The sequence below is a fragment of the Amblyomma americanum genome, chromosome 7 (assembly GCF_052857255.1).
Source record: "Amblyomma americanum isolate KBUSLIRL-KWMA chromosome 7, ASM5285725v1, whole genome shotgun sequence".
Classification (NCBI taxonomy): domain Eukaryota; kingdom Metazoa; phylum Arthropoda; class Arachnida; order Ixodida; family Ixodidae; genus Amblyomma; species Amblyomma americanum.
Genome location: NC_135503.1, coordinates 162198887 through 162220259, shown reverse-complemented (window position 1 = coordinate 162220259; position 21373 = coordinate 162198887). Strand labels below are relative to the sequence as shown.

The 21373-nt window shown below is 46.9% G+C and overlaps 1 protein-coding gene and 1 long non-coding RNA gene across 2 annotated transcripts in view; both read right to left on the bottom strand.

Annotated features, from left to right (window-relative positions):
* The window catches only part of LOC144097561 (uncharacterized), a 447599-nt gene that overhangs the window by 411747 nt on the left and 14479 nt on the right, over nt 1-21373 (bottom strand). The gene's annotated exons all lie outside the window — the stretch shown is intronic.
* On the bottom strand, nt 14170-21327 carry LOC144096879 (BEN domain-containing protein 5-like). The gene is made up of 5 exons (XM_077629715.1): nt 21303-21327; nt 20824-20887; nt 19532-19586; nt 14865-15087; nt 14170-14287 (listed from the first exon to the last, which is right to left on the bottom strand). Exons 1-5 carry the CDS (start codon nt 21325-21327, stop codon nt 14175-14177), a joined length of 480 nt encoding a protein of 159 aa, XP_077485841.1. The 3' UTR covers nt 14170-14174.

Below are 21373 nucleotides of genomic sequence, written 5' to 3'. Positions count from 1 at the left end.
TTTTAAAGGAAACACTTTAAAAAGTAAACCGAAAAATGGATGAAGAGGATTCATATTGTGAAACTTATCCTTGTTCCTTAGCTACTTAGCGACAGTACAAGACATCAAGGGTATTGCCCTGGCCTACAGAGTTGGCATTGAAACAGCTCGTGTCACCATCCACTTCTGTTGTCGGATAATCTGGGCCAGACTCAAGGACCAGTTCATGAAGGTGAGAATCATCTAGTGGCGTTAAACCTGTTTAGTAATGAAGCTGTTGTTGTGGTGACTAATAACAGGCAATAGGCATACTGGTGTTATCTTTTTCACTATCTGAATAGATTCTGATTGCATTATCTTGAACAGTATATTGTGATTGTTGTTTGGTGCATAATAAGGGAGCAAGTACTCATTGGCATCCACCCAAGTGCACCCATATGGCTAGACACGAAAGCTATACAGCTTTCTCAGAAACATTGTAGTTAAAAAACATTTGTTCTGGTTTGGGCTTCGATCCGGAGACCATGCTTCATCAGAGCAATGGCTCTGCCAACTAAGTTAACCGGGATGCCAAGCTTATGGTATGGCGAGAGACAATTGATCAGTAACTCGAAGTGGGAACAGTGTTGGTCAAATGTTTTGGGTATCCCCCAGGTATAGTAGATTTGTAGTAAGGGAGTAATTACTCGTCACTCATTGGCGTCAACCCAAGCACAGCCATCCGGCATATACACACCCTTTTAATTGTCAGCTTTATGTGTAAAAGCCCTTATTGCCGTAACAACCTGTGCATAGTTTCCACACTTTACATTACGCATTAGCAGCGCAAACAATCCTGTGCTCATTATGAAGGGCTCATGTGCTGAAGGAGCGTGCGGTTGAGGTGGGAACAGCTTCTTTGCATTGCAGTCCTAGTACTGTAGCATATCTCTCGTACCTGTTGCAATTTACTTGGCAAAAAAAAACATGCAGGTACTATCTGATTCATTATTTTTACCCTTGCCTACAGTTTGCATAAGATCGGTTGAGCCACTTACAAAAGTAATGAGACTGTTTTGTTCGTGCTGTTCACCGGTGCCACCAGAAGGTGATTGGGTGTAGATTGCTGATGGCTTCAAGAAGCGATGGCAGTTTCCGAATTGTTCGGGGGCCGTTCGTTGATGGTAAACATGTTGCCATCATGGCGCCTGCTAACTCTTGAAGTGCTTACTTCAACTACAAGGTAAACATATTGCTTTAAGCAAATTTAAGTGCTTTGTGCACTTAATCAACTTACCAGTTATTTTTGCTTTTTACAATCAACATAAGGACTGTTGGCAAGCTGCGTATAATTATATGTATAGCTCATTCCCTAACCAGTGAAAGTTATTAAAACATACCCGTGATATGCGTTCAAGTAATTCGCCAATGACAATGTTTTCAAGCAGTTAGCTGTTTAGTGGTGCAAAATTAGGTTTATTTTCTTAAAGGAATATTGGGGATCAGTGCAGTGCGTTGACAAGTTACAGGTTTTACATTCTTTCACGAGTGTGAATTGTCATGTTTTAGTGTTGCACCTCTGAGCAAAGCTGTGATAGGTTAAATTGGTCAGGTGTATCTGAGGAATGCAGTGTGGTTCTCTAATGCAGCAGACCAAATAGTTTCACGTGTCAGTGTGATTGGTAATGCATTAGAACTGCTGGTCACAAGACTACGTTACCAGTACCCGGTGTTAAAAAAACAATATTTTAGAGCCAGAGGATGACCATCACATTTACACTATCGTTCACATATTTGATTTTGTCTTAAAATTAATCTGCACTTTTGGTGCGTCGACATTCTGGGTGTAGTAACTGGGGGAAGGGGGCATATCTCCTGCCCACCTCCTTTCTATATGTCTTTTTTTGCACTGTAGACAGGTGCAACTTCAGGACAAAGTGGCAAACGCCCCTCAGAGCACGCCCTACAGCCAGTGGTGTCGACCGTTTGACATGTCGCGTTTATTCCCCTAGCATGGCATCACGGGTGGCTAGCAGGTGGGGTGAACATAGATGAACATAATTAGATGAATGGGATGAACATAGACCCCATGACACTTGACGACCCTTTTAGAAGTGCTTACTGCTTCATTCTAGAGTTGTACCGAACTATAATATACCTGAAGTGTCTGAAAATTCTTGCTGCCTGTAAACACGCTTAGAGGGCTTGTGATGTTATTGTAATAAATATCTCAGAATGGTTGCCGTACACCTGGTTTTTGCTTGCATGATCGGGGATGGCTTTAATACAGGCTCACTTTCTACATAAATCCATTGTAGCTAATTTTAAATTTAATGCTGCACTAAGGCGAGTAGGCAGCATTCATTATTTTAGCAGCTAAAACTGCATTCATTGCATCTGGCTTACGTGGTTGTGGTAACTCTACTTCTCTGTATTTCAGCACACTTTCTCTATTGTCCTAATGGCCATCGTAGATAGTTGCTATAAGTACGTCCTCATCGATGTTGGTGCCGAAGGCCGCCAGAGCGATGGTGGCGTCCTCAAGAATTAAGACTTTGGAAAAGCTCTGGTTGCTGGCGAGCTTAATCTTCCACTGGGCTCCCAGCTACCCGGAACAGGAATGATTGCTCTATACGCCTTCGTTGGAGATGAGGCTTTCCAGCTGCGGAAGGACTTCATGCGGCCATTCCCTGCTAAGCAGCGTCAGGATGAGAAGAGAATTTTCAATTATAGGCTGAGTAGAGCAAGGTATGCAATCTCATTTGTATTGGATGATGTCAACTGAACATGTTCTAGATGTGTGCAGTAATGTTGCAGGCGTCAAGAAACAGTGCATAATTTTTTTTATGAACCAATCTTAAAAATGCCTTGCGAGAACTGAGTCTTTCTCTGTCATAAATATCTATGGAAGTGGGCAGATTGCCTGCAGTAGTAAGAAAATTGCTGCTTAATCTTATGCTTTTGATAATGTGGGTTCCTGACTTTGTGCACTGTGTTTACACGATATGTGTCTACTTTGAAGGGTACAACTGCTGAACATTCCCTTCGTGTTCTCACAAAGATGCTGAGTGCAGGTATTGGGTAAGGAATGTAGTTCCAGGGAGACTAAACATGCAAAAGACAAGGAAATATACTGTAACGTGGTGGTGACGTTGAAGAACACAGTAGCAATACTATGAAAGACAAAACTTTTATTGGGCGAACATGTGCCCACAAAAAGAGGCTACACTTACAGCACAACGGTAGCGGCGAACACGGTCGGCCATCGTAGAAAATCTGATCCGCGGGTCAAGCGCGTCGGCTGTTATATAGCAGTCGTCGAATGTTTCAGACTAATCGTTGGGACCCATGTGCCTTCCACAAAGTTCTACACCATTCGCGTCAGGCGATGAAATCAGATAACATAAGTTTCGGCTCCAACAGACAGCGAATAGAAGCGTCGATGACTTGCCAGAAACGTCGGATAGATGCAGGCGAGTCCCGCGCTGTGCGATAACACTTGTTAGGCGGCGAAACGTGGTCGCCCGATAAAGATATTTACCTCCCTCTTGAAAAGCATCGACCTGATGCTGCAAACAAACGAAATAAAGAAAAGCACTCGTAGCAAAGAAAACAACAAAAATAAGGAAGTTCGTCAGCTTCCGTAAAAGGGTTTAATGCGCACCACGTGGACGACTTCAGATCGTGCGCGGCGCCGCTGTGAATGCGAAATGCCATCTGGCACGACCTCATAGTCCAGTGAGCCAATACTTCGAATGACCGTGTAAGGTCCGAAATAGCGTCACAATAGTTTCTCACTCAGTCCTCGTCGGCGTATCGGGGTCCGTACCCAAACACGGTCGCCGGGCTGGTACTCGACGAAGCGTCGTCGCAGGTTGTAGTGTCGGCTGTCGGTACGCCCCGCCGCGGTGGCTCAGTGGTTAGGGCGCTCGACTACTGATCCGGAGTTCCCGGGTTCGAACCCGACCGCGGCGGCTGCGTTTTTATGGAGGAAAAACGCTAAGGCGCCCGTGTGCTGTGTGATGTCAGTGCACGTTAAAGATCCCCAGGTGGTCGAAATTATTCCGGGGCCCTCCACTGCGGCACCTCTCTCTTTCTTTCTTCTTTCACTCCCTCATTTACCCTTCCCTTACGGCGCGGTTCAGGTGTCCAACGACATATGAGACAGGTACTGCGCCATTTCCTTTCCCCCAAAACCAATTATTATTATTATTATTACTATGTCGGTACGCTGCTGGTTCTTGATCCGTAGGCGGGCGAGCTGTCGAGCTTCTTCGGCGCGCTGGAGATAGGTAGCGACGTCAATATTTTCCTCGTCAGTGACGTGCGGCAGCATGGCGTCGAGCGTCGTCGTCGGGTTCCTGCCGTAAACCAGCTTAAATGGCGTGATTTGTGTTGTTTCTTGCACCGCCGTGTTGTAAGCGAATGTTACGTACGGCAGGACCGCATCCCATGTCTTGTGCTCGACGTCGACGTACATTGCTAGCATGTCGGCGAGGGTCTTGTTCAGGCGCTCCGTGAGACCATTCGTCTGCGGATGGTAGGCAGTTGCCCTCCTGCGACTTGTCTGGCTGTATTGCAGAATGGCTTGCGTGAGCTCTGCTGTAAAAGCCGTTCCTCTGTCGGTGATGAGGACTTCTGGAGCACCATGTCGCAGCAGGATGTTCTCGACGAAAAATTTCGCCACTTCGGCTGCGCTGTCTTTCGGCAGAGCTTTAGTTTCAGCGAAGCGGGTGAGATAGTCCGTCACTACGACGATCCACTTATTTCCGGAAGTTGATGTCAGAAACGGTCCCAACAAGCCCATGCCGATCTGCTGAAAGGTCGGTAAGGAGGCTTGATCGGCTGTAGTAATCCCGCTGGCATTGTCGGTAGTGTCTTGCGCCGCTGACAGTCTCGGCATGTAATAACGTAACGGGTGACATCGGCGGTTAGGTGCGGCCAGTAAGATCTTTCTTGTATCCTTCATAGCGTCCTGGAGAAACCGAGGTGCCCAGCTGTCGGGTCTGCATGTAGGGCGTGCAGTACTTCTGGACGTAGCGCCGACGGAACAACAAGAAGATAGTTGGCGCGGACAGGTGAGAAGTTCTTCTTCACGAGTAGGTTGTTTTGAAGCGTGAACGAAGACAATCCACGTTTAAATGCCCTAGGGACAACGTCGATGTGCCCTTCCATATAATCGACTAGGGCTTTTAGCTCCGGGTCTCCTCGTTGCTGTTCGGCGAAGTCTTCCGCGCTTATTATTCCAAGGTAGGCGTCGTCATCTTCGTCATCTTACGGCGGCGGGTCATGGGGGCGCGTGAAAGGCAATCGGCATCTGAGTTTTCGTCCGGACTTGTAGGTTAAAGTGATGTCGTATTCTTGTAGTCTGAGGCTCCACCGTGCCAGCCGTCCTGAAGGGTACTTTAAGTTAGCTAGCCAACACAATGCGTGATGTTCGCTGACCACTTTGAGAGGCCTGCCATATAGGTAAGGGCGAAATTTTGCTATGGCCCAAACGATGGCGAGGCATCCCTTTTCGGTTGTAGAATAATTGCCTTCCGCTTTTAATAACGACCGGCTAGCGTAAGCTATCACGTGTTCATGCCCATCTTTTCTCTGGACTAGGACGGCACCGAGGCCTAGGCTACTGGAGTCAGTGTGGATTTCGGTATCGGCGTGCTCGTCTAAGTGCGCAAGTACGGGCAGCGACTGCAACATCGTTTGAGTTCTTGAAATGCGTCAGCCTGTGGCGTTTCCCCCTTGAACTCGACGTCACATTTAGTTAGCTGTGTCAGCGGCTCAGCGATGCGTGAAAAGTCCTTGACAAATCGCCTATAGTAGGCACACATGCCAAGAAATCTACGCACTGCCTTCTTGTCGATGGGGTGCGGGAACTGTGCGATGGCAGCTGTCTTCTGCGGGTCAGGGCGAACTCGAGACTTGCTGATGATGTGGCCTAGGAACAGAAGCTCATCGTAAGCGAAGTGGCATTTTTCTGACTTCAGAGTGAGCCCTGATGACTTGATGGCCTCTAGCACGGTGGCAAGTCGCCTAAGGTGATCGTCGAAATTTGCGGCGAAGACAACGCCGTCATCCAAGTAAACGAGACAGGACTTCCACTTAAATCCTGCTAAAACCGTGTTCATCACGTGCTGAAACGTTGCAGGCGCCGAGCACAGTCCAAATGGCATAACCTTGAACTTGTAGAGGCCGTCTGGGGGGATGAAGGCGGTCTTTTCGCGATCTTTTTCGTCGACTTCTATTTGCCAATAGCCAGACTTGAGGTCCATCGACGAGAAGTATTTTGCGTTGCAGAGCCGATCCAGTGCGTCGTCTATCCGTGGGAGGGGTATACGTCCTTCTTCGTGATCTTGTTCAGACGACGATAATCGACTCAGAAACGTAGGGCTCCGTCCTTTTTCTTCACCAGGACAGCAGGGGATGCCCACGGGCTTTTCAACGGCTGGATGATGTCGTCGCGCAGCATTTCGTCGACTTGTTCTCTTATAGCTTCACGTTCTCGCGTCGAAATTCGGTAAGGGCTCTGGCGGAGTGGTCGAGCGCACTCCTCGGTGATTATGCGATGCATGGCGACTGGTGTTTGTCGAATCCTCGATGACGTCGAAAAGCAGCCTTTGTATCGTCGGAGCAGACTTCTGAACTGCTGTTGCTTAATCACGCGGAGACTTGGATTAATATCGTAGTCTGGTTCGGAAACCATGGTAGTCGGGGTAGATGCGACGGAATCCGAGAGGACAAACGCATTACTGGTTTCCAGAATTTCCTCGATGTACACGGCCGTCGTGCCCTTGTTGATGTGCTTGAACTCCTGGCTGAAGTTCGTCAGCAACACTTCAGTTTTCCCTCCATGCAGTCGAGCGATACGTCTTGCGACGGAAATTTCACGGTCTAGCAGTAGTCGTTGGTCGCCTTCGATGACACCTTCTACGTCAGCGGGTATTTCGGTGCCGACCGAATTAACACTGCTGGAGTGAGGCGGGATACTCACTTGATTTTCGGGCACATTCAAGGCGTGGTTACTACGAGGGCTCTCCGATGGTATCGCTTTATCTTCCGACAGCGTTATTGACTTCGACTTCAGGTCGATGATTGCGCCGTGTTGGTTCAGGAAGTCCGTACCGAGAATGACGTCTCGTGAACACTGTTGGAGGATAACGAAGGTGGCAGGGTCAGTGCGGTCATGAATGGTTATTCTTGCCGTGCCGATTCCAGTCGGCGTGATGAGGTGTCCTCCAGCGGTCCGAATTTGAGGGCCTTCCCTGCGGTCTTAACTTTCTTCAACTGGGCGGCGATGTGTCCACTCATTACGGAGTAATCACCCCCTGTGTCCATTAAGGCGGTAACTGCGTGGCCGTCGAGAAGCACGTCGAGGTTGGTGGTTCTTTGTCAGGCGTAGCAGTTAGGCCTTGGCGCCGGATCACGGCTGCGTCGTGTTGAACTGAAGTTGGAACGTCGCGTCGTCAAGTAGTCTTTCGTCGGTGTAGTCTTGGCTTCCTGACTTCGTCGAGACGGCGGCGTGTCGTTATTATGTCGTCGAGATGGTCTCTGCGTCGTCTTCGTCGGCGGCGGAGGAGCTTCGTCAGTACGACGAACAGCAACCGCACCTCCATCGGTTGCTGCTTTTAGTTTTCCGGATATGGGCTCGCAGAGCGGCCCCGTGCTGGGCCAGTGTATAGACGGCGCTGCGGCGACAGGTAGCGGCCTGGTGACGGCGACCGGGACGGCCGTCGAGGGCTCCACTGAGTAGCGGTGAGGTAGTCGGCGATGTCACGAGGGCGTTCGCCTCCCCGAGAGCGCGGTGCGTCCATGGCGAACCCTCGCAATCCCAGGTCGCGGTATGGGCATCGGCGTTGCACATGGTCGGCTTCCCCGCAGTGCTAGCAGAGCGGACGGTGGTCAGGAGCGCGCCAAACATCGGTCTTCCTCGGGTGGCTGCGCTGGCAGACGGGTGGGCGTGTTGGCGGCGGCGGCGGTGGTCGACGGAATTGCGGCGTTACAGAGTCCTGGCGCGGTCGTGGAGGGGGACCTTGACGGCGGGCGACGGCGGCGTAGGTCATCGCTTCTGGCTGGGGCTGCGATGATTGTGGTTGTACCTCGGGAACTCCCAGCGATCGCTGGACTTCTTCTTTGACAATTTCTGCGACTGAGGCCACTTGAGGTTGCTATGAAGGGAAGATCCTTTGAAGCTCCTCTCGTACGCCTGCCCTGATGGTCTCGCGTAGGTCGTCCGTGGCGAGTGACTAAACTCCGGAGTAGTTTGTCGAGTTCGTGCGGCGGTTGAATTGTCGGTTCCGCATTTCGAGTGTCTTCTCAATGCTGGTGGCCTCGGGATGGAACTCTTCTACGGTCGTCGGTGGCTTCGTATCATTGCGCCGAAAAGTTCCTTCTTTACACCACGCATCAGTAGGCGGACTTTCTTCTCTTCAGATATTTTCGGGTCGGCGTTCGTCTCATTCGATCGTCTCATTCGGCAGCTGCGCTCTGGTCTCCAGTAGAGTTTGGGATCGCTCTTTTCGCCGGACGCTTTTAAATGTTTGCAGGCAGCTGCTTCGAAACAGGTCCCACGTCGTCAAGGTGGCTTCTCGATTCTCGAACCACGTCCTGGCGGCGTCCTCCAATGCGAAATAGACATGCCGCAGCTTGTCGTCGCTTGCCCAGCTGTTAAACGTAGCGACCCTCTCATACGTTTCCAGCCAGCTTTCCGGGTCTTCAAATGTGGAACCGCGGAACGTCGGTGGTTCCCTGGGCTGCTGCAGCACGATGGGGGACGCTGGGGCTGCCATTGGGGTTGCCTCGGCCACAATGTTCTTGGTCTTCGCAGGTAGAAGTCCGTGCTCCGGGGGCAGCTGTTGAAGTCCGCGGCTTGCTGGATTGTGCGGGACTACGTTGGTGTCCTGTTTGCGGTCCGGGCTTGGATCACGGCTTGTCGGGGGCGTCCGGTACATGAACAAAAAAAAAGCACCTCCACCAGATGTAACGTGGTGACGTTGAAAAACACAGTAGAAATACTCTGAAAGACAAAACTAACTTTTAGTGGGGGAACCTGTGCCCACAAAAAGAGGCTACACATACAGCACAACGGTAGCGGCAAACACGGTCGGCGATCGTCGAAAATCTGATCCGCGGGTCAAGCGCGTCGGCTGTTATATAGCAGTCGTAGAATGTTCCAGACTGCTCGTTAGGACCCGCGTGCCTTCCACAAAGTTCTACACCATTCGCGTCAGGCGATGAAATCAGATAACATAAGGTTCGGCTACAACAGACAGCGAATAGCAGCATCGATGACTTGCCAGAAACTTCGGATAGATGCAGGCACGTCCCGCGCTGTGCGATAACACTTGTTAGGCGGCGAAACGTGGTCGCCCGATAAAGATAACTACAGATAAGTAATACAGATAAGATAAGTAATATATGCAAACGCGAGTGCATCAAGATAAGGAGACTATATGGCATGCATCTGTGCTGCAAGAGAAGAACGGCTAAAAAAGGGCTTCATAGTTTTATTTTTTTGGAGAACGTGTCTTGTATTGTGTGGGATCACATAACTTCATATTGTTTCATTATTTGCTGTTATTAAACATAGCGGAAACGTGCAAATATATACGTATACCTGATAGTATAATGCCTGGTGTCTACGAACAGTACAGGTGTGATGTATGCCCCACCCTATTGTAGAGCAGCTACTGTGCATGTACAGCTCGCATGCTGTAATCTGGTATATATTTACATTAGTACACCTCCGCTGTGTTTAAAACACTCCAATCTCACCAGCAGTTCGAATCTATGTAACTGCTACATGCACTTTCCTATGCGTTTCTTTCCTCTTTCAATCTGAGGCAATCTTCTTTTTACAGGAGATGTGCAGAAAATGCATTGGGCATAACTGCTGCTAGGTGGAGAATTCTGTTAAGAACAATCAACCTCCACCCAAAGAACGTGGACTACGTAGTCGGGCCACCTGCGTCGTCCACAACTTTATTCTTACCTCGAATTCCCAAGTTAATGGATATGCGGATAAAGAGGACAGCTTGGGCAATGTAGTGAAAGGGCGATGGCGCCAAAGTCTGGAATCTGTGCCACTAGACGGGCCAGAGCCCAGATACTTTCCTCTTGAAAGTATTCATGCCCGGAACTTCCCGTGCGAAGCTGCCGATGCCAGGAACCTGTTCCTGGCATATTTCTGCAGCCCTCCTGGTGAGGTACCATGGAAGTGGAGCCAGCCGGGTGTTTCCAAGGTTACCTGCCTCAAGCGCCTTAGTGACCAGCGGCTTCATCCTCTGCAGTGAAGGTATGTTGTGCAATATAACATGTGCAGTAAATGTCAGTACTGTTTTGGGAACCCACATTGATTGTCATTATAACCCTAGGCCACACCCATGAAGATTTTGGTTTTTAGGGTTTTCAATTGCCACTACGGGGCACAGAGAAAAAATTGAGGTTGGTGTGTATCGACCTCGCTGTCGTCCCCAACCACTGTCACTGAAAACTGCTTTTTTAAGGTATAAAATTAAACATAATGCAGTGCAGTTTTGGCCCATCATTATGCCGCCCGATAATATGGACAAATAAAAATATCGCCAATTTTTCTGCGGAATAAATTTTGTCATCTTATTAATGCCTTGGTAATGTGGAAACAATGAACAGGGTGAAAAAGCATGGGATATGGGGCCTATGTACGTGTACAACATCAATGTAGACAGTAGTGCCCTCCGGAAATCCCCCCTCCCCTCCCCTGCAAGCTGGAAAATTACTTTGGGCCCCTCCCGAAAAAAATTCCTGGCTACATGCCTGGTCTGAACTGTCCCAAACACATATTATGGGCAGTTTTGGCAGAAACCAAGGTGTCCGCATAAACGAGGGGCGACTGTTATGTCAGAGCCAAATGAGACACAAACAAGACAGTCGAACTAAAGACAGCAAAACGAGATATCAGGTGAAGAAGCTTGAACACTAAACCACTCAATGTTTACTTCTGTGGTGTAACAATCACAACCTGGAAGTGTTTATGGAGCCTATCTCTGTTTCTTCTGCACCAGCTAATATTGTTTCGTTGCTGTGTTTGGATTACGCTTGTTCGCACTTCACTTCACATTGATAGTATGCATGCGCCACGAATATAAGCCATTTTGCTAGAAAACTTTGTGATGGCAAGGCCAAGGTTAGGTGATCATTAATTTCTTTTAATCCTAACATCACATCTTTGAATTAAGTTTTTAGAAAACAAGGTTCCCTTTTAAATAATATTTTATTTGCAAAAAAAACGTGAACGTTACCACAAATTGGCACAAAAACGCAAACTTAACAGACCTCTCGGTCGAAAAACACAACAAAAAAATACAACAAGAAACAAACCTGTCGTATAATGGAACCTTGTTGTCTTGTAATGTTCTGTAGTTTGTAGTATTGTGTTGTTTTTGTTGTGTTATGTTTGTTGTCTTGTTGTTTGTCGTGTTGTTGTTTGTCGTGTTGCTGTTTTTCATGTTGTAGTTTGTCGTGTTGTTGTTTGTCGTGTTGTTTGTCGTGTTGTTGCTTGTCGTATTGTTGCTTGTCGTGCTGGGTAGTTTGTAGTAGTGTCATTTGCAGCAGTATGGAACGCAGAAAATCCTGTTGCGCACTGTCTCTCACCCTCCTATCACCTTGCATTCAGTTCTGTTATGCCATGCATAATAAAACGGTAGCATTTAGGTTGTTCTCACAAAAAATTTCCGGTTTCTCTGTCACAAAATTCCTCAGGCTGTCGAAAGAAGTCACATGACACTGCGACATCATCCAAACCTCATGTCCACTGTGCGTTGTGAGCTACCTTTCCCCATGGTGCATGGCAATGAAAGTAATTCAAATAAATGCAATGCAATTCCCATTTTAACCTATCATTGGGCTACACATGAGTTTTAATGGAAGCTCAGGAAGAGCAACCTGGTTCCCGCAAGCCGCGCTGGTGGCTGAGCCACCTACCTAGGCACTGGCGCACTGCTCAACCACTGCACCACTGTGCCAGCAGTAGTGCGACGACTCCCCACAACCTATGAATTTGATTGAGAGGGCTGTGACGTCATCAACACCTTGTGACCACCAGTCTCGACTTATCATAGAGCGCTACCAAATTTGAAGATCTGAGGACCACTAAAACTTCCAAACTCTACAAAATTTTGGAAGTAGGCACACTCCAGAAACTGGATTATGGTGGATAAGTGGATCGGATTAGGACAATTACATATAATCCAATGACATTCTATAAGGTGACAACTCATGCATGCTATATAAGGGCAATGGAATAGATTCCAGCCAGATGCTTGGGGCCCGCCGCGGTGGCTCAGTGGTTAGGGCGCTCGACTACTGATCCGGAGTTCCCGGGTTCGAACCCGACCGCAGCGGCTGCGTCTTTATGGAGGAAAAACGCTACGGCGCCCGTGTGCTGTGCGATGTCAGTGCACGTTAAAGATCCCCAGGCGGTCGAAATTATTCCGGAGCCCTCCACTACGGCACCTCTCCCTTTCTTCTTTAACTCCCTCCTTTATCCCTTCCCTTACGGCGCGGTTCAGGTGTCCAACAATATATGAGACAGATACTGCGCCATTTCCTTTCCCTAAAAACCATTAGATGCTTTGTAGGAAAATCGCAAAAACGCGCTAAATGTGGACACCATTGCAGGCAACCAAAATGCTATTGCATTTTCTTCTATAACAATGTGATAAAGAAGGCCCTTAAATTTAGGGAGAACTTTTCTCTTTGTGCACTGTGCTGCAGCAGACATATGGTTTAGTAAAACATGCAAAAGGCAGCCTCAGAACTGCCTTAGCACCGAAAGGACGACACGCATGGAAGGAGCTACTTAGCATTCGATGATTTATTTCATGATGATTGTTGCGCTGCCTGGAATTCATCTTGTGAGCTTGCATAGGACATAAGATTTTATAAGTAAATTCAGTTGCTGGGTACACACAATAACTATTGCTAGAACTCATGTACTAGTGCTAATAAAGTCAAACCACATTATAACGAGCACAGATATAGTGAGCTGACCGATAAAACGAAGACCACAGGAGAACATCCAGGTCATCAAAACAGCCCACATCACCAGCCCATACGTCAAAGGTGCAAGTGAAATGTTGGGGCGCCTATTTCTTTAGCAAGCAATACAGATTCGTCACATACTGCCAACCCTTAAGCGCTTCATGCCTTACTCGAAACACCGTGCACCAAAGGAACGACCATCCGGCATCAACAAAAAAACCCTGTGCTGACTCTCCTGCCAGCTGCTTCGGCAAAACAGAGAATTTTCCTCAAAGGCTTCATCGGCATAGCAACCATGTTTGGCGCTATGACTGAGAGCAAAGTGCAAAACACTTTTTGAAACGTAAATCACCAGCATATGTGCCTGATCTGCACTACATCACAAAGCCTGCCCCTCGCTGCCCCATGATGAGGCACTGTTCACACAAAAACTCATCTCATAGGGCAGTCACCCCTCTCAGGGGACGGGATTGGTCTTTTGGGGACATAGACACTGACTCAAGTGACTCGCACGATGAACCCCCATAGTTCGCAAGTAGGTTAAAAAGCAGCTCGTCCCTTCTTCCAAATTTAGTCAGTCCTGAAGGAGCAGAACCGTCGGTTGCTCAAAAAAAGAAATCACTTGAGCTGCTCCAGAAATCAATAGTGCGAGTGCTTCCAAGCCCAAAATACCTTTCCATGTTGCATTATTTAAAGCACTCACAAATGAACATGCTCGCATACCCCCAGGCAAAACATTACATGCCAACAAGATGCATACTTAAATTCACCCTAATGATTTCTAAAATGGGTTGAGGAACACCCCCGCCACCCCGTATCCTGGCATTCACTCCTTTTTGCCTCGCATGGAAGCAATAAAAAGGCGTATGCGGTGCACAGGTCTTCAAAAAGATGGCTAAAACCAATTAAGATTGGGTTGTATAGTAAAAGTTGGCTAAAAGTAGTCGCAGTATATCCAGCTCTAATATTAAGTGCGTAAAGAAAAGGTGGTGGATGAGGTATGCATTGGCATAGATGCTTGAGGAACCCCACAGAGCACTCCAAGGACATAATAAAGGTTGGAAACTGCCAAAACCAGACAACACGACAGGAAACCAGGACGGAGCACCTGTTGTTCCCGACGAGAACAACTGGGGCTCTGGAGGCCAGGGGGTTCTGCAGAAGCCAGTTGGAGAACCCCTGGTATGAACCGTACCTCATTAGCGCCGCAGATCAGCACACTTTTGTGCCAAGTATCGCACAAGCTGCTTGTGGCGTTTTCCAAGCTCCTCCTCGGGGCACCCTTTCTCCTTGAGGAAGTGAGCAAAGGCAGCTAAACAAAAAAAAACCAAGTAAATGACAAACCTCAATGCTGAAGACACATTCCGGCCTATGTGCATAATATTTATGGCAGCATTTAGCCTCTTTCTATATTTAGTAACAGTAGTGGCTGCATCGCAAGAGAAAATGAACAGGTTTATATTTCGCACTTAGACTAACCAGAAATGTATGTGAAACAAAAGTGCAAAGCAGAGTACCTCTGATAAATTTGTTACACTCTAATAGGCTACAAAATTGAGCTTTAAAATATAATGTTATGTACACCAGTGAACAAATGAAAAGCGAACACAATATCATGTAAATTTTAACTAATAGAAAAATTTTATAAACGAGGTGACATAACAATTCCACGCATCACTTTATACCACAGAAGTAGGAATAAAGTGCACTATTATGTCATCAATTTTGATTGAAATCTTATCGTTTCGCTGCTTAGGTCTCAGCACTCCTGTTTGTCATTGACACTGATTGTACTTTTGTGCGGCATGTTTTATGTCTAGAATGTTCGTCATCCTACAACTGCGGAACAAAAACAAAGATAATCATAACAGACTGCTGCATCTACTCACAGGACATTCCTACCAACTTCATAGGTGAAAGAGGCCGATGCACCATCGTCTTGCCCTTTGCAATATCTTTATTGCTCTGCTTCCCAAAGACGCTGCGTTTTGCAAGCACCTCTACACCCCACAAAGCAACAGCGAGGCGCTCACAAAATGCAGCGTCTGTGGTCTGCATCACAAGTGCCGCCCACACGTCTGCACTCACGTGGACACCATTCCCGAGCTGCACCTGCAAATGGTTCAAATGACACCAAGAAATGAAAAGGGCAAAACAAACATTTGGTCAAACACTACTGGTACTTAGTTGTTTGATGTAATTTTAGAGAAGCCACAAGTACTGTTGAATGCCATACAATATCCAAAATTACAGGCTTAGATTGCTCGTATAGCTTCATTTAAAATACTCAACAATCCACATTGCATTCACCTTGCTAATGCTCTTGCGGGAGTTGAAACGAGGCCAGAGGATTAAAATGCTTGAGTTATTCGCACGTTAAAATTTTTTTTTTAAATCATAGTTTGATCTACCTTACCTCAATCTGTCATCACACTATTTATCAAAAATATTATTCCACATTTTGTCAGGAAGCATAAGTTTGAGCACTAGCTACACGCATATCATACTGAATTACAAAAACAATTCAAACCTTCGTGCCCCCCCATCAATACCACCACATTTTCAAATATAATTCTTTCTGAAGTGTTAGCTACGCACCTTGCTCAATTACTGGTGCCCCCACCCGCAGGCAAAATCAAGGCAGCTAAGCAAGGCTCTTAAATTTATAAAAAGCATTACTACAACTGCTCTTCACGCTTCCATACATACGCAGGTACCCTATACAGAACATACCTCCCCTTGCCTCCACGCCCTCAACCTACACCAGAAGGGACAAATCATCCACATGCCCAACTCACCAGCTAGAAAGTGGTCACACTCCCATGCCTCAAATGCATCTATCTCATTTAGATGCATACCCCACCCACAGCGCGCCATTTTTCTTCACTTACCCTATGGCCACCGCTCACAAAGCATGCCCCTACATACTCCCCCCTACCACTCACACCCTAGAAGCCCCCAAAAAGTAACAGAGGCCAAAGCATACTCGCCGTACACCCAAACCCACACTCAAAGTCCCTCTGTACACTTCATACTACTTATAGATTGGTTGCAGATGCCACATTCACGCCACTGGCTTGCCTGTACTAATCTGCACCGAGTGCTGGGTTACCACAGAACTTACAGCCCACAAGGCAGTACAAACAAAAGTGACATACACAGCCCTGAACTATCAACCTTTAATCAAAGTAAGACAAAGGAAGAAACATCGCACACCAATTGTGCAGGTTCATGGTTTATAGGGCTTTAACGTCCCAAAGCGATTTAGGCTATGAGGAACGCTGTAGTGGACAGCTCCAGGAAATTTTGACCACCTTGGGTTTTTCAATGCGCACTGACAGTCCACAGTACACAAGCATCTAGTATTTCACCTGCATCAACATGCGACAGCCGCAACTGGGATCAAATCGAATTCTTTCGGGTCAGCAGCCGAGCATGATAAGCACTAAGCCACCACAACGGCTCAATTGTGCATGTAACAAAGCATCTCATGAGCAAGGAAAGATGCTGTGCACACAAAATTTACTAGCAAGCAAAACGGATAACAAGACTGCAACAAAAAGGCCTCACGATTGCAAGAAAAACCTGTAAAAAAACCAAAAGCTAAGTTCTTTTACGTGAACAGCCAGTGAAGGTTTGCTGTGAAGATTGACTGGCTTTTGAACTAAGGTATACACTTATAGAAGCTCATACTCATGTTGCCATCGATATTTAAAGAACACAGAGGTATATTTAAAACAAGGAAGATCTTTTAAAAGTTGCACAGTGCACTGCTAGATGCAAGGAATGGGAGTTCGAAAGGGACGATTAGTGCCCTTCAAGTGCTTGGCTTATGGTTTATGGGGGTTTAGCGTCCCAAAGTGACTCAGGCTATGAAGGACCCCATTGTGAAGGGCTCCGGAAATTTCGACAACCTGGTGTTCTTTAACGTGCACTGACATCGCACAGTACATGGGCCTTCAAACCACCAGTTCAATACCATAATATACTGTGCGTGCAAGGTGAGCAATCAAAACAATGTTCCTTGTTTTAAAAATACTGTGCTGCCAAAGCATCGCGTGCAACATGACCACTTCAAAGCGTATCATATCTAAAAGACAGTCAATCTTGCTTTAGCAAACCTTTACCTGCTCTTCAGGCAAAGAATTTAGCTTTTTTTTACAGGTTCCTATTGGAATCATGAGGCCTTTTCGCAATCTTCATTGTTTTGCTAGCCTGCAACACTGTTGCTAGCCTGTTTTGCTAGCCTGCACATGCACTGTCCTTTGCTTATCAGATGCCTTGTGGCATGCACAATTCACATGATTTGTTCCTCTGCATTACCTTGATTAAAATTCAGTCATGAGTTCAGTGCTGTGTATGTCACTTCCTTCATCCTGTCTTGTGCCCTGTCAGATCTTCATATGGATTCGTACCAACTAGCCCACCTTGCCATTCACCATTCTACAATACCATACAGGAATATGGTCAACTGATTTTTCGGACTCTGTAAGAACTTCAAAAATGTCCGAAAAATCGAATTTCACTGAAAAAATCACTGATTGCCAATATGCCGTAAAAAGCAGTCACTTGTTTTCTGCACATTCTCAACGTCCTCACGACCAAATTTTGCCTCGTGTCATGTGCACTGATGACGGGTGGTGACAGCTTTCACAAGCTTGAGGTCTGTTCGATTCACCTGCACTCCCTGCACCAGTTTTGTAAAGTTCCGCGGCGGTGCCGCGAGCGTGCCACGCCAGTTCCAGCAGTTCAAGTGAAGCTTGGCACTGGCTGCTTCCGAAATGAATGGTCGAGTACAGGCCTGGTCGTTCGCTAGCCTTGGTGACGCCGCCAAATTGCAGCCAGCAGCGTGGTGCCCGTATCAACGGCCGCCAACATCGCGAACCGCATGAAGAATTTTCTAACAGCACATTGCAGTGAAGTGCTGCCCTGAATCAGCCTCGATGCAGCCTCGCAGCAGCAAAACGCACGTGTGTTGTTTTACTGAACACGACTGAGGTTGCGCGCGCTGACTTTCATGTTAAGCGATTGTTGCAACAACGTGCATCATGCTGCATGCACGTGTTTACTTTTTAGTTACCATAACCGGCCTCGAGTACTAATTTAACTTCATTAGTACAAAGGAAAGATGCCAGTAACGGGTCCGTCAAGAGAAGCAAGGTGCCGGCATGGGCCGCCATCCCCACCTCCGTGGCCACCTTTTCGTGTGGCCAGTCACGTTCCATAAGAGTCGGCGGGCCCATGTGAGGCACTGTTCACATCGGCGAGTGGAATAATTTGATTATCTTCGCCATTTATCACAAAGCGCTAGCAGTCGTATGCTTCCATGGGGGTTGCGGCTGCACCATTTTGGCACCGACCTCTGAAGAGGTGCACAGTTTTCCTGAACTTTCCTGAGCTAGACCTGCAGGTCTACACTTTTTTGAAACGAATGGCTTCGTGCAGACAGTGCCATCTTGTTGCACCGCTGAAATGAATGGCGAAGTGCAGCACCGTGAGAACTAGTTCACGTAGTGCAGGCGAATCGGACTGACCTTTGGCTTGGCTGTGCTGCCTGTCGTGGGCATGTCGCTGACAAACACAGAGGTAGAAACAGTCTAGACACGAAAGCAAGCATGCCACTGCGCAAACTGCGTGGCACCCACAGTAAAAAGGCCCCGGAACAAGTACGAAAAGATGGTGAAATGATAAAAACCAACAAACAGCCAAAGCAAGTACACAATCGGATTTGGCCATCATAATTAGACCTAGTGATTAGAGCCAGAATCAGTACCATATCCAATGATATGCACTCTGCAGCGGTTTGCATATAATGACAGGAGTCTTGCCTGTCATTGAAACTAAGTTGTTTACAGTTTTAGGAAGAAAAGTCAGGTTTGCGGTGTTTTTCCGTGGGTGCACTGACCTCGCTATGAAATGCACCATCGTTTTCTTCCGAACTCGCAGCCACCGTGAAGCTATACGCTTCCCATTAGCTTCCCTGCTACCTCTTCCCGCCTTCGGAACAAAAAGCTAGGCACACATGAGTTCCACAAACTCTCACTACTGTTCAAGTGTGTGCGACGGGCGACATTCAAAAGCACTATGAATTCAAAAACATGCTGGCACAGTGTGCTGACTCGCAGAATTTCAGTCTCACAGTTTATAAGACTCCCTTTAAGTTTTAATTTCATTTTGTTTGATCAAGTTCTCAGTCTCTCCTGAAGTTTGAATTAATGAGGTTTTGCTGTACAAATTGTATAGAAGCTTGGGCATTGGCAGAGAGTACGAAAGGCCCGAAAATTGGGCAGTCAGTTGTGGTGCATCCGAAATTACAGGTGCTCTTATATATTGGCTTTATGGTCCGTGTCCTGGTGCTGCGAAACAGTGCAAATAATCAAGCATGTCTGAAAAATCATGAGTCCGAGCTTTTGGTCAACTGTACTACATGCCCCAAAATTCGTGCTTAGCTGATCAACCCCCTCTCCTGCTATATGCAATAAAAGTTCGGGGGCTGACTATGTTTATTATACTTATACATGGGAGTATGTGGCAAACAGCAAATGTGCACACTAACCTGACCATCTTCACCCGGGGTACCAAAGCCGCTTCCCACTACAGGTACTCCAAAGCTGAGGAAAAGAGTGGTTGATTCAATTAATGCTTTACACCAGGTATTTTACAGCAACCAAACAAGCAAGCAGTACAAGCCCCATACATGACAGTCATCAACAGTCCTCTCATGGCCGCTCCTCCGTATTATGCTTACTTGTGTTGCTTTTATGATGCCAGCAATTTTTAACTCTGAGCGCCAATTCTGAATGGTTTAAGACAAGATTTCTTGTTCCTTAACAAGTACCGCTCTTAATATGTACCCTGCTTTGGTACCTTTCCATGGGATTACACGGCTAAAACTGCTATTCACCTTCCTTTGTTAAAGCGATACACTAGCTTTCAAATAGGGTGCATTAAAGTGCTCCTTTTTCCTGCCTCCTTTCCAAACCATTGTCACTAGCCCACACCCTGCATCACAGCTCAAAAACTCTGCAGTGCACTAAGTGCACTATGTAAAGCCTCATTCAGGATCTTGTTATCACATTATTTTTGCATCTGTATGAAAAGATTTCACAACTCTGAATATTCCCACCTGCAAATCTAAGTTTTCCCTTGCTACTTCTAGCATGCATATGCCACAACTTCCTCCCACCTGCCAAGTTCCTTGCAAGCTTTGTATTCAAAATACTCAACAGTACACAATACATCATTTCTGACGTAAAATTAGTTCCTGATTTAGCATCTTTGCAGACATTTCTGACCACATCGTCATGGTTAATAGTTGTCAGTGCCAAGCTATTCACAACTTATGCAGTCAGACGCGCTTAAAACTGCCATAGTTACATGGAATACCCATTTACTGAGAGGTGCACTCAAGGCTATTCTGAGCTTATCTCTGTACCTTGTGTAGCTACATGCTCCGAGCATTCTAAAGACACTTCAAATTACTGTCATGTGCAGCCGATTTCCCTATTATAAAAAATCCAGCACTGAAACTTTACATGAGTGCCAATGAAGGCCACAGGCTTACAAGGACAATTAGAGCAAGCTGGGCAAAAGCATCTCAAGTGGAAGGAGAAAGCCTGCTGCCCGCAGAGAGAGGCAGCATTAACAGCAAGACTACTGCCGCTAAATGCTACATGCAGGATTCCGCTACTGAAACCGAGAATTCATTCAGGCGCTCAAGGTGGTCTGTACCTGGCGCATCATCCAATACAAATGAAATGAAAGCGTACTGCTAGAAACACGAGCAACAGGCTTTTTTGGTGCAGCCCTTCCTAGCTGTTGGGCTGAAAAACAAAAAAACAAAAGTACACCCATGAGAACTTTAGAAGCAGCGACAGTCTGAAGTCTAGCTCATTGTCTATCTTAGCAGAACCTGTAAAAAAATTCAGAGGGCGCTTAAGACTGCTCATATGCTGAAGGCGAAAACATTAGTGTGTCATTGTGAGCCCTTCAACATTAACACATGTTGCGCACTGAGAAATGAAACAGGGGTGTTCCTTCCAACTGATTAGACAAACACTAAATCCACAAATGTCGAAGAGATCTCCTGTACGACCTGTAAGTACACACACTCACTAAAGCTGCTGGATTTTCTTGTGATGGGGCTTTTAAAATGTGCTCATGATTCTCAAACCCTGGTGAAATGCATCAAACACGGGGCCAATAACTTGGCTTGCAATGCATTTGTGGCCGTACACAATACAGCTTCTGTGGATCCTTTGTTCAGAATCAGTTCATACAACATGCACACAAACATGTGTTGGCAAAACAATAGTCAAAGAGCTTACCATCTGCAGGGGTGCTTACAACCATCTCTGGGTTGACCAGCAGATCTGAGGCCGCTGAGATTCCACAGCTT

Coding starts and splice junctions, on each gene's coding strand:
- LOC144096879 (XM_077629715.1), bottom strand. CDS start 21,327: ATGGTTGTAAGCACCCCTGCAGATG. Junction 20,888..21,302: donor TGTAAGCACCCCTGCAGATG/GTAAGCTCTTTG, acceptor ATTTTTTTACAG/GTTCTGCTAAGATAGACAAT. Junction 19,587..20,823: donor CTTCTAAAGTTCTCATGGGT/GTACTTTTGTTT, acceptor TCTTTTCCTCAG/CTTTGGAGTACCTGTAGTGG.